The sequence below is a fragment of the Myotis brandtii genome, unplaced genomic scaffold (assembly GCF_000412655.1).
Source record: "Myotis brandtii unplaced genomic scaffold, ASM41265v1 scaffold842, whole genome shotgun sequence".
In the NCBI taxonomy this organism is placed as follows: Eukaryota; Metazoa; Chordata; class Mammalia; order Chiroptera; family Vespertilionidae; genus Myotis; species Myotis brandtii.
Window position 1 is genome coordinate 450364 of NW_005371421.1, and position 14057 is coordinate 464420.

Consider the following 14057-nt stretch of genomic DNA (forward strand, 5'->3'; position numbering starts at 1 on the left):
GTCTCCTAGGCAGCCATTGGCTCCTCGCACTTCACCCAGATTTGGTTCTGATTGGTTGCTTTCTGTGCCAGTGGGCCTGTCTCTGGTCCTGATCAAAGAGGTGGGGCTGATCAGCAGACCCTGAGGAGGCCCGGAGAGAAACAGAGGCATGGCTGCTGGCGAAACCAGGAGAGAAAGAGAGAGGCAACGGCTGATCAACAGCTTCCACGGAGGCTGGCGATTAGATCCTGCCTCTCTTTCTGCAGGCCTCTCTCTGGGCCTGATCCACAGCCCCCTCGGCAGTCAGTGCTGGGTTGCTGCCCCAGCACTGACTTCCACGGTATTTGGTTGAGCCTTGGTCGTTATGGACCCTGGCTCTTTACTAGATACTAGAGGCCCAATGCATGAAATTCATGCACGGGATTGGGGGGAAGGGTCCCTCAGCCCAGCCTGCACCCTCTCCAATCCGGGACCTTTCTGGGGATGTCCGACTGCCGGTTTAGTCCCGATCCCTGCAGTTGGTCATCCATCTTGCAATCTGGGACCACTGGCTCCTAACCGCTCACCTGCCTGCCTGCCTTTTCACCCCTAACCACCTCTGCCTGCCCGCCTAAGGCCCCTAACTGCTCCCCTGCTGATCTGATTGCTCCTAACTGCCCTCCCTTGCCGGCCTGATGGCCCCTAACTGCCCTCCCCTGCCAGCCTGATCGCCCCCTAACTGCTCTTGCCTGCCGGCCTGATTGCCACCTAACTGCTCTTCCCTGTCGGCCTGATCACCCCCTAACTGCCCTTCCCTGCCAGCCTGATCGCCTCTAACTGCCTCTGCTTCGGCCCCTGCCACCGTGGCTTTGTCTGGAAGGCCATCTGGAAGATGTCTGGTCTAATTAGCATATTACCCTTTTATTAGTATAGATTCCTGTAATACTCTAAGACATTTGACACAAACATAGAATGAATTTTCCTTGGTGTTTCAGTATATTAAAAAATAACCTTTTTCATTTGCATTAATATCTTTATATACTTAAGTAAAATTCACTTTTGTAGTATGTATATGTGTGTATGTGTGTTTTCTATGGGTTCTTACACATGCTTGAATTCTGTAATTTCCACCACAGTCAAGATATAGAGCAAATCCTCTTCCATAATCTCTGGCTACTCATCTGTTTTCTGTTTCTGTTTTTGCCTTTTCCAGATTAACATATAAAAACTAGAGACCCAGTGCACGAAATTTGTGCACTTGGGGGAGGGGGTAGGGAGGGGGTCTCTCAGCTTGGCCTGCACCCTCTCACAGTCTGGGAGCCCTCGGGGGATGGAGAGCAGGCCTAAACCAGCAGTCAGACATCCTTAGTGCTGCTGCAGAGGCGAGAGAGGCTTCTGCTACAGCTGCTGTGCTCGCCAGCCGTGAGCCCGGCTTCTGGCTGAGTGGCGCTCCCCTTGTGGGAGCACACTGACCACCAGGGGGCAGCTCCTGCGTTGAGCACCTGCCCCCTGGTGGTCAGTGTGTGTCGTAGCGACCAGTCGTTCCTCTGTTTGGTTGATTTGCATATTAGCCTTTTATTATATAAAAATGGAATCATATGTTGTTACCTTTGATACCAGTTTTTTTCCACTTGGCATAATGCCCTTGAAATTTGTCCAAGTTATTGTGTTATAGTAACATTATATTTATAACTAGGTAGCATTCGATTGTGTGGATGTACCACAGTTTATTCATTAATCCATTGAAGGTTATTTTCAGTTTCTCTTTGTTTATCCTCATCTGAAGGTATTTTTCCCATTAATTTTTTATTTTTTAAAGAGAGAGTGGAGGGGAGAGAGGAAGGAGAGAGAGAGAGAGAGAGAGAGATGAGAGATGAGAGAGACACGTTGATCTGTTGCCTCCTGAACCCATCCTGATCTCCCTGGGGATCAACCCCATAACCGAGGTACCGGGGATCAAACCCTTGACCCTTTGGTTTGAGGGGCCAATGCTCTAACCACTGAGCAAATGGACCAGGGCAAGCTACAAAAATGTGTAAATAATGAGGGCTGGCAATTTGAGCACTTAAGAGATTGCATTGTGCCATTGTGACATTCTTTTGAGTTAATAAGTATATCGTATTATTCGTAACCAGTCTTTTTCCTTATGAAGAACTCCCTCTATATATTGCCCACCGTCTATATATTGTCCTATAAAATTTTAAATTTCTGTTACTGTATTTTCCCATTAGATTCTTTTAAAATTAAAAGATTCCCATTTGATTCTTTTTTTATACTTTCTGTTTCTTTGCTGAGAACTTCTATGTTTTCATTTGTTTTAAGAGTATTTGTCCCCTGACCAGAATTGAACCTGGGACCCTTCAGTCCCCAGGCCAACGCTCTCTCCACTGAGCCAAACCAGCTAGAACTTCTCGGGACGTTTTCCATCTATGCAATTGACAGCTCCAGTTTTTTTTTTTTTTTTTAAATCTTCACCCAACAATATGCTTTTATTGATTTTAGATAGAGAGGAAGGATGAAAGAGGGAGAAAAAAACATTGATCGGTTGCCTCCTGTACTCATCCCCACCAGGGATTGAACCCCCATCCTAGTTATGTGCCCTGACTGGGAATCGAACTTGCAACCTTTTAGTGTATGGGATGATGCTCCAATCAACTGAGCCACTGCCTAGGATGACAGCTCTAGTTTTATGGACCCTTCTGGGAGGAGGGGTGAAAAACCCTCACAAGGTTCTCACTACTAGATCATGCCTGAAGGTTTAGAGTCTTAATCCTCTTGCTTTCATTCACCTTTCACAGGCTTTTTCTAAGTGCTTTATCTGTTTACTGGTAAATTCAGTTTGGTTGTAGGTATTAGGGGAGATAGGATGGAGTGTGGAATGGGAGAGATAAGGTGAAGTGTGCTACTCCATTTTGTTTGGAACCCCAAGTCCTTGATTTCTTTTAAAATACGGTATAAGATCCTTTTTGTCAGTTTCTTATTACTTCTTCTTTGCAGAAATCCCACAATGAGGAAATAACTAGCACGACTGACAGTGTGTGTACAGGTGGGACTAAAGTGACTGTACCATTTTTATGTAAATCTGAAGAACCTGATTTTATAACCAAATCTATTTGCTCATCATCTATTTTCTCTGGAACTGTGGACAAACCTGTAGATTTGTCTACTAGAAAGGACAATGATGCAGATTCTACAAGCCAAGGTAAAATTTGATATATGTTTACAAAAACCTTCTAGGCATACATTATGTAATGTACACCTGTATGTTTGAAAAGATATCGATCCTGGAAACTCCCTGTCTTCAAACAAATTTTGTAATATACAAATGGGCATAAGATATTTGTTGTAATAATTAGAAATTACTGCCTTTTTATTGTTAGAGTTCAGAATCAATGACACTATCCGAGAATAAATGACGATAGTTTGCTTACATGGAAATTTTCTTTGTGAAGGTATTTTTATTTGTAGTTCCCCCTTATTCGCAGGGGATATGTTTCAAGACCCCCAGTGGATGCCTGAAACTGTAGATAGTACCGAACCCCATATACTCCTTTTTCTCCCCCTTTATATATATATACAGTCATCTCTGAGTATCTGTGGGGGAATGGTTCCAGAATCCCCTTCCGTTCCCTACCAAAATCTGTGGATGCTCAATTCCCATATGTAAAATGTAGTGTTTCCATACAAACTACACACATCCTCTTGCATACTTTAAATCTTGTCTAGATTACTTATAATACCTAATACAATGTACATAATTTGTAAATAGTTGTTGCTGTATTGTTTAGCAGGGGTGGAGAACCTTTTTTCTGCTAAGAGAGCCATTTGGATATTTATAACAACATTCTCGGGCCATACAAAATTATCACCTTAAAATTAGCCTGCTGTATTTGGTCAAACATTTAACTCATCCCTAATGCCTTAGGAGGGCTAGACCAAATTATTTCGTGGGCCTTATATGGCCTGTGGGCCGACTTTCCCCACCCCTGATTTAGGGGATAATGGCAAGGAAAAAAGTATACTTGTTCAATATAGAGGGAATCATAGTAGGCCTAAGCACATAGTATAGCAACGTTTTTTGTTGTTGAATATATTTGACCTGCAGTTGGTTGAATTCAAGGATGATGCAGAACCTGCGGACTGACATATTGACCTATAATAAAATTCAATTTATAAATTAGTTAAAGTAAGAGATGAAAACAGTAACTAATAGTAAAATAGAACAATTATTACAATATACTGTAATAAAAGTTATGTTAATGTGATCTCTCTTTTCCCTATCTCTGATAACCAAGACAGCTACTTAAGTGAGTAATAGATGGGTACTTTTTTTTTTTAATATATATTTCTTTATTGATTTCAGAGAGGAAGGGAGAAGGAGAGAGAGATGATGAGAGAGAATCATTGATTGGCTGCCTCCTGCACACCCCCTACTGGGGAACGAACCCGAGACTCTAGCATGTGCCCTTGGCCGGAATCGAACCTGGGACCCTTCAGTCCGCAGGCTGATGCTCTATCCACTGAGCCAAGCTGGCTAGGGCTAGATGGGCACTTTATGTAGCCTGGCTGACTCATGTCCCATGTGAGATGGAATGGGATGGTGTGAGGTTATATCACACTATTCAAAACAGCACACAATTTAAAATTTATGAATTGTTTATTTCTGAAATTTTCCATTTAATATTTTTGGATCATGGTAGACCATGGGTAACTGAAACCACGGAAAGCAAAATTACATATATCGGGGAGCTGCTGTATTGTTTGAATTATATTGTCACTCAAGTTTATTAAAGTTGTTTTAAGTATATATGAAGTAATTATAGAAATATTATAGTAGGGATGTTAAATATTTATGTTACTACAGTTGACCCAAGAACAGCATGTGCTTGAATTGAACTGCATGGGTCCACTTACATGTGGGGTTTTTTAAATAAATACTGTAAATGTATTTTCCTTATGATTTTCTTAATAACATCTTTTCTCTAGCTTACTTTATTGTAAGAATACAATATATAATATATACAACATAAAAATATGTGGTCATTAACTTCGGACAACAGTAGACTATTAGTAGTTAAGTTTTTGGGGCGTCCATTGTTATACATGGATTTTTGGCTATTGGAGGTTGGTGCCCCTGACTTCACAAATTGTTCAAGAGTCAACTGTACTTAAATGTCTTTCTTTTTCTATACCCACTTCTTTAAATTAACTATTTGTTTTTAGTAATTAATATTTAATATGCTTTTCCCCGTTTTTCGTTCCAGTTGATACTAGGAGGGGGGGGAATCTTTTAACATTGTATTGCTTTATATGTGTACATTTTCTTTGTTACCTAATTTTTTCTTTTTTTAAAAAAATTTTATTTATGTATTTATTTTTAATCCTCCCCGCGAATATTTTTCCATTGATTTTTTTAGAGAGAATGGAAGAGAGAGGGAAAGACAGAGAGAAATAATGATGTGAAAGAAGCGCATCGATTGGTTGTCTCGATTGGTTGTCTCATGCACATGCCCCAATCAGGGCCCAGGCCTGGGAGGAGCCTGCAACCAAGTAATGTGCCCTTGACCAGAATCAAACCCGGGATCCTTTGGTCCACAAGCTGATGCTGTATCCACTAAGCCAAACTGGCTAGGGCACTCTAATTTTTTCAGAACACCCTAATTTTTTCAAAAGTAGTCCTGATTAAGTCACAAATATGGCACTTTGGAGTCTCAGTATGGTACAAGAGGAAGGTAACGTCAGACCTAATATCCCATTTTTAGATGCGGAAGGTAAGGTGCATAGGACTTCAAGAGATACTGCAGCTGCACTTTGACAGAATTAAGACAAGACCCCAAAATTCCTGATGACCAAATATTTTTTAAAAATCAGGTTTTATGAGCTTGTTATTTATAATTGAGAACAGAAATTTTTTATGAAGATATTTCCTAAAATCTTGCCTTTGAATGAATGTTTTAGATTATAGAAGACAGTATAAAGCACAAATTGTATACTTCTATATCTGGCTTGTGTATATATACATCTCATTTAAAAAAAATTATATTTGGGCCCTGGCTGGTGTGGCTTAGTTGGTTGAGCATCATCCAGTGCACCAAGAGGTCAACAGCTCGATGCCCAGTGGAGGACCTGCAGGAAGCAGCTGATTGGTGTTTCTCTTTCTCCCTCGCTCTTCCTCTCTCAAATTAAGGAAAACATATTAAAAATTATATTTGGCATGCTTTTGGTATAGTGGTATTGAAAATAATACTTGTACCTTTAGAAATACTGAATAAGCTCAGAATTGGCTGACTCTTGTAATTTTTTTAAGAGAAATAACCATAAGATAAATGCTTCATACCCAACCCCAAGCCCCTGAGTACTAAAGAAGGTTCTACCCTTACTGTCATTGGGTCCTCAATAAAACTTTGATGTTTATTAAATGAAATATTAAATTCTCTTTTCCTTTTGCCAGTGGAAAGCAAAACGATTTCATTTGGATTTGGAAACAACACAGGACTGTCATTTGCAGACTTGGCTTCCAGTAATTCTGGGGATTTTGCTTTTGGTTCCAAAGGTAAGATCAGACCGAGGGATTTTAATGATCAAGTTACAGAATTTAAACACAACTGAAAGAACTAGTCCTTTGCACAGTGTTGTAATTAACTTTGATATTTCTTCCCCTTCCCTATCCTGTTCATTTAGAGTTTTTAATATAAGGAAAGGCTTCTATATTTTGCTGTTATTTATTTATTTTAAAAATCTTTATTGTTGAAAGTATTACGTATGTCCCCTTTTTTCTCCCATTGACACCTCTGCCAGCCCCGACCCACACCCAGGTCTTCACCATCCTATTGTCTGTATGCATGGGTTATGCATATATGCATACAAGTTCTTTGGTTGATCATTTCCCACTCACCCACCCTCCCCCGTCTTCCCTCTGAGATTCCACAATCTGTTCTGTGATTCGATGTCTCTGGATCTATTTTGTTCATTAGATTCCATGTATGAGTGAGATCATGTGATACTTGTCTTTCTCTGAGTGGCTTATTTCACTTAGTATAATACTCTCCAGGTCCCTCCATGCAGTCGCAAAGGGTAAGAGATCCCTCTTTTTTTTATGGCTGCATAGTACTATTATTCCATGGTATAAACATTGTATACCACAACATTTTTATCCATTCATCTACAGATGGGCACTTGGGCTGTTTCCAGATCTTAGCTATTGTAAATTGTGCTGCTATGAACATAGGGATGCATATATTCTGTCTGATTGGTGTGTCAGATTTCTTAGTATCTATTTCTAGAAGTGGGATCACTGGGTCAAATGGCAGTTCCATATTTAATTTTTTAAGCTCCATAATGGCTGTACCAGTCTGCATTCCCACCAGTACTGTACGAGGGTTCCCTTTTCTCCACATCCTCGTCAGCATTGGTTATTTGTTGATTTGTTGATGGTAGCCATTCTGACAGGTTTGAGGTGATGCCTAATTGTTGTTTTATTTTTATTTTTTTATTTTATTTTTTATTTTTTAAAAAATATATTTTATTGATCTTTTACAGAGAGGAGGGAGAAGGACAGAGAGTCAGAAACATCAATGAGAGAGAAACATCGATCAGCTGCCTCCTGCACACCCCTCACTGGGGATGTGCCTGCAACCAAGGCATATGCCCTTGGCCGGAATCGAACCTGGGACCTTCAGTTCATAGGCCGACGCTGTATCCACTGAGCCAAACCAGCCAGGGCTCATTGTTGTTTTAATTTGTATTTCTCTGATGATCAGTAACTTTGAGCATTTTTTCACATGTCTTTTAGCCATTTGTATGTCCACTTTGGGGAAATGTCTATTTAGGTCCTTTGTACATTTTTAAATTGGATTGTTTGTCTTCCTTTTGTTAAGTTGTATGAGTTCCTTATATATTTTGGATATTAACCTTTTTTTCAGATGTATCATTGCCAAATATGTTCTCCCATACAGTGGGCTCTCCTTTTCTTTTTGTTGATGGTTTCTTTTGCTGTGCAGCTTTCTATTTTCATGTAGTCCTATTTGTTTATTTTCTCCTTAGTTTCCTTTGCCCTAGGACAGTGGTTCTCAACCTTCTGGCCCTTTAAATACAGTTCCTCATGTTGTGACCCAACCATAAAATTATTTTCGTTGCTACTTCATAATTGTAATGTTGCTACTGTTACGAATCGTAATGTAAATATCTGATATGCAGGATGGTCTTAAGCGACCCCTGTGAAAGGGTTGTTCGACCTACAGGTTGAGAACCGCTGCCCTAGGAGATGTATCGGTAAACATATTGCTATGAGAAATGTCTGAGATTTTGCTGCCTATGGTTTCTAAGATTTTTATGATTTCACAACAAACTTAACTCTTATACATTTTGAGTTTATTCTTTTGTTGGGGCATCTAATTTCACTTTTTTCATGGACTTGTCCAATTTTCCCAACACCATTTATTGAAGAGACTGTCTTGATCCCATTGTATGTTCTTGCCTCCTTTGTCAAATACTAATTGAGTGTAATGGCTTGGGTCGATTGCTGGGGTTTCTGTTCTGTTCTTGTGCCAGTACCAGGCTGTTTCGATTATGTATAACTTGATATCTGGTATTATGATTCCTCCAATTTGTTCTTCTTTTTCAAGATTTCTGCAGCTATTTGGGGTCTTTTTTGGTCCCATATAATTTTTTGGAGTATTTGTTCTAGATCTGTGAAATATGCTGTTGGTATTTTAATAGGGTTTGCATTGAATCTCTGACTTCCTTTGGGTAGTATGGACTTTTTAATGATGTTAATTCTACCAATCCATGAACACGGTATATTCTTCCATTTGCTTATATTTACGTCTATCTCTTTTTCAATGTCTGTGCCGCGTCCAGCACGGGCAGGATCGGTGAGCCTGAAGAGGGGTGGTGAAAGATTAAAGAAGACAGACAAGAGAATACAGCTGGGGCTCGGTGGAATGCTGCTTCTCTGATGGAGAGACAGTGTCAAGCCTGCAAGCTGAAGCTTTATTTTATAGTCAGAACACACAAAGCAGAACAAGGGTAGAGGTCAACATGTTTACAATGTTCTTGTGAATTTCACCTTGTTTTGGCAGCACTTGCTGCACCTCCCACAGCCCATTACCTAGGAAGGAACTAGGGAGGGCTATAAGGTTAAATTTAATTATGCTAAGTGGGCTCTGTCCTCCAAGCTGGGACTTGTTTGTGGCCCTGCCACAGGTCAGTATGAGGCTTAACTCCCTACAAACATCCTGTGCTCTTCCAGGTACAAGTCTTTTACCTCTTTGGTTAAGTTTATTCCTTAGTATCTTAATTTTTTTAAAAAAAATCATAAATGGGATTATTTGTTTAGTTTCTCTTTCTGAGAATTCATTGTTGTAGTAAAAAAGCCTTCGGTTTTTGGGTGTTGATTCTGTATCCTGCTACATTGCCAAATTCATTTATTAAATCTAGTATTTTTTTGGTGGAGTCTTTAGAGTTTTCTATGTACAATAGCTGCAAATAATGAGAGTTTTACTTACTCCTTTTCCATTTGGATGTCTTTTATTTCTTCTTCTTGTTTGATAGCTGTGGGTAGGAATTCTAGTACTATGTTGAATAAGAGTGGTGAAAGTGAGCATCCCTGTCTTGTTCCTGTTCTTAGGGGAAATGGTTTTAGTTTTTGCCTGTTGAGAATGATATTGGCTGTAGGTTTGTCATTTATGGCCTTTGTTATGCTCCCTCTGAATTCCCACTTTGCTGAGAGTTTTTATCAAAAATGGGTGTTGAATTTTGTAGAGTGCTTTTTCTGCATCTATTGATATGATCATGTGGTTCTTTTCTTTTAGTTTGTTTATGTGAGGTGTATCACATTTATGGATTTGTGAATATTGTACCAGCTTTGTATCCCTGGAATAAATCCCACTTGGTCATGGTGTATGATCTTTTTAATATATTGTTGGATCCGATTTGCAAATATTTTTTAAAATATATTTTTATTGATTTCTGAGAGTAAGGGAGAGGAAGAGAAAGAAACATCAATGATGAGAGAGAATCATTGATCGGCTGCCTCCTGCACACCCCACACTGGGGATCAAGCCTGCAAACCAGGCATGTGCCCTGACTGGGAATCGAACTGTGACCTCCTGGTTCATGGGTCAATGCTCAGCCATTGAGCTATGCCTGCTGGGCTTGCTAATATTTTGTTACGGATTTTAGCATTAGTGTTCATCAGGGATATTGGCCTGTAATTCTCTTTCTTTGTAGTGTCTTTATCTTGTTTTGGAATTAGGTTAATGCTGGCCTCATAAAAAGAGATTGGACGTGTTCCTTCCTCTTGGATTTTTTTTTAATAGGTCAAGGAGTATAGATGTTCGTCTTGGAATGTTTGGTAAAATTCCCTGTGAAGCCATCCGGACCCGGGCTTTTGTTTATTGCTTCTATTTCCTCAGTTGTTATTGGCTTATTCAGGTTTTCTCATTCCTCCTGATCCAGTTTTGGGAGATTTAATTTTTCTAGGAATTTGTCCATTTCATCCACATTGTCCAGTTTTTTGGCATACCATATAGTTGTTCAGAGTGCCGTATTTTTTTGTGTATAAGACCCTATTTTTTTCTAAAATCGTTAGACTGAAAATCGAGGGGTGTCTTATACACAGAAGTCAGCCGAGGAAGGAGTCGTGCAGGTGTGTATCTGCCCATATCTTGTCAAAGAGGCTTCCTCCTCATGAGCCTTATTGTTACTGACGTCAGCTGATGCTGTAATTTGAGATCGAGGTAGAGAGTGGGCAGATGCAACAGGGACCAGAGCATTCTGAGCCCATAAAGATGTCAAAAAATAAAAAGATAAATACCGGTAAGCGATTGTCTTACTCTGCAAAATTCAAACTGAATGTAATCAGCTATGCAAAAGAGCATGGAAACAGAACCGCAGAGACAATTTGGACCTCTTCCCACTGAGTCTATGATCAGACAGTGGAGAAAACAGGAAGAACAACTCCTTAAGATGCCAAAAAAGAAGAAGGCCTTAAGAGGAAAACCAGCAAAATGTTTAAAATATTGATTTCTTTATTTTGGGTTGGAAAAGGGGGGGGGGCGTCTTATACATGGAAAAATATTTATAATTGTTTGTATTTCTCTGGTGTCAGTTGTTACTTCACTTTCATTTCTGATTTTATTTATTTGGGTCCTCTGTTTCTTGCTGAGTCTGGCTAACAGTTGATCAATCTTTTTTATCTTTTCAAAGAACCAACTCTTGGTTTTATTAATGTTTTTATATTATTATTATTATTATTTGTCTCTATGTCATTTATTTCTTCTCTAGTCATAATTATTTAGTTCCTGCTAGTTACTCTGGGCTTTTATTGTTCTTCTCTTTCTAATTCTTTAAGTTGTAGGGTTAAATAGTTTATTATTAATTTTTCTTGTTATTTTACATAGTCCTGTAGTGCTATGAACTTCCCTCTCAGGACTGTTTTTGCTGTGTCCCAGAGATTTGGGGTTGTTGTGTGTTTTCATTTTTTCACAGGAAGTTTTTGAATTCTTTCTTGATCTTGGTAACCCATTAGTTGTTTAATAACATGCTATTTAGCCTCCATGTGTTTGAATATTTTTGGGTGTTTTTACTGTAGTTGATTTCTAATTTCATTTCGTTGCGATCTGAGAAGATGCTTGATAGGATTTCAGTCTTGTGGAGATTTGTTTTCTGTCCTAACATGTGGTCTGCCTTTGAGAATGACCCATATGCACTTGAGAAGAATGTATATTCTGCAGCTTTGGGGTGAAATGTTTTATAAATGTCAGGCAGAAAGATGTTCTCTGCAGCATAAGGTAATGACTTAGCACAGGAAACCAGGTTATCTGCCTTACGAACTCTAACCCCAGAGGCCCAACCCTGCCTTCTGCTCACACAGCTCCAATCCACTCTTCCCTTCCCTTTGCCAAAGCCCAAGGTGAGTGGTTGCACATGAAATTTTGTGCATTGACCTTTTAAAAGAGTGCCTGCATTTCCAGTCATCTCTCCCTGGCCGATAGAATCCCTGCTAGTTTTTACAGCCAGATGTTATGTGGGCACCTTTCCCAGTTTTGGTGCTTTCTGTTGGGAGGCCCAGCTTGTGGATTAGACCCTGGGACTTAAGCGGCTGTCTTTGGGAGCCCGGCCAGCCCTTTTGCACTTTTTACCCTTCCTACCAGTTGCCTTGTGGTCCTCCTCTTTCTATCTTTGGTTATCCGGGTTCTGTCCAGCTAGTCTTCAGTTGATTATTCAGGATGGTTTTTTTGTAATGTACTTGTAATTCCAGTTTGGTCCTAGGAGCGTGTTTGTGTAGCATCCACTTGCTCTGCCGCCATTTTAAATCTTCTTTATTGTTATTTTTAACATTTATTACTATAATTGTAAAAATTTCTCTTAATTTTATATAAACGATTCTGAAGCATCTTTCCAGTAGGAATAAACTTAATTTTGGTACATTGTTCTTTTAGTTGTACTTTTAGATTGATTTGTTAATATTTCAAGATTTTGTACATCTATATTTTTTAAGGAGATGATTTTGTAGTTTTCTATTTTTACAATTGTCCTGGATTAGATTTTGATTGAAGGGCTGTGCTAATTTATTGTCCTTAAATTTATAATTGGTGAGCTATCCCATCTTTTCCGGTGGTTTTTCTATTGTCCATTTTTGTATCTTTTGTAGAAAATAAGCCATTTATTTGATGGTTTCATGTTTTTGGTATATTATATTTTCTCATTCTTTTTTAAAAAAATATCTTTTAATTGATTTTGGAGAGGAAGGGAGAGGGAGAGAGAGATAGAAACATCAATGATGAGAGAGAATCATTGATGGGCTGCCTCCTGCACACCCCCCACTGGGGATCGAACCTGAAACCTGTGCATGTGCCCTGACTGGGAATCGAACCTCCTGGTTTATAGGTCGATGCTCAACCACTGAACCATGCCAGCCAGACTATTTTGTCATTCTTATAATGTCGTTCATATATCTTATAGCACCGCTTAAACTGTCATACAAAATGTTTGATTTGTGGAATAAATTTTATTGAAGATACATACTTGCATTACTAATCTAAATCAGAAATAGTGTTCTTCCCTATCACGTATTTACACTTGTTTCACATCTTCTGGCACAATAAGTCTACACATATATAGTGGGCACAGTTATCCAGAAAAAGTAATGCTAAGTAAAAATTGATGTGTTATGTTTCTTATCTATAATATCTATAATAAAGGCATAATATGCTAATTAGAACGGATGACCTTTCTGACAAAGCCGGGGCTGCGAGGGAAGCTCGGGTCCAGCATGCCTGCCGGTGTCCAGAGGGAAGCCCAGGTCCTGGGTGCCAGAGGGAAGGGCGCCGGTAGCCGGGGGAAGAAAGGCCTACTCTTGCATGAATTTCATGTATCGGCCTCTAGTTACATATAATACCCTATCTCAGTGGCCGGCAAACTGCGACTCGTGAGCCACTTGCAGCTCTTTGGCCCCTTGAGTGTGGCTCTTCCACAAAATACTGACTTCTGCTCATGGGCCACGAAGTTTCAATCGCACTGTACATGTGCGCCCACACGTGGTATTTTGTGGAAGAGCCACACTCAAGGGGCCAAAGAGCTGCATGTGGCTCGCAAGCCACAGTTTGCCGACCACTGCCGTATCTTATCAATATTGTATGAAGTGTGAAATAAGCAAGAGTCAAATCTCATTATGGAGGCATGCCTTAAGCTTCACCTGACTGACATTGACTGCTCACCACCACTTGTCATTTTTCAGTGAGATCATTCACCAATATCTTTTTTTTGTTGTTGTTAATCCTCACCCGAGGATATTTTTCCAATTGATTGTTGTTTTTTTTTTTTTTTTTAAGAAAATGGAAGGGAAGGTGAGAGACAGAGAGCGAAAGAAACATCCATGTGAAAGAGACATATTGGTTGGTTGCCTCCTACACGCATGCAGAATGGGGCCAGGGATGGAGTCTGCTTCCAAGGTATACGCCCTTGACCAGAATGGAACCTGTGATCATTTAGTTCTTCGGCCCACGCTCCAACCACTGAGCACCACCGGCCAAGGCCACCAATCTTTTTTTAAAATTACATTTCTTACTTTATTTTGGTCTTAGATCCAACAGAAG

The 14057-nt window shown here is 39.7% G+C and overlaps 1 protein-coding gene across 4 annotated transcripts in view; it reads left to right on the forward strand.

Annotated features, from left to right (window-relative positions):
* The window catches only part of RANBP2 (RAN binding protein 2), a 99413-nt gene that overhangs the window by 78670 nt on the left and 6686 nt on the right, over positions 1 to 14057 (forward strand). For 2 of the 4 annotated variants that reach the window (XM_005884659.2, XM_014532095.1), the window contains exons 25-26: positions 2956 to 3160; positions 6410 to 6511. In XM_005884659.2, coding sequence (XP_005884721.1) covers positions 2956 to 3160; positions 6410 to 6511 — 307 coding nt within the window. Of the gene's footprint in view, positions 1 to 2955; positions 3161 to 6409; positions 6512 to 14057 lie in introns of those variants that run through there. The other 2 variants (XM_014532097.1, XM_014532098.1) reach the window with 2 other exon arrangements.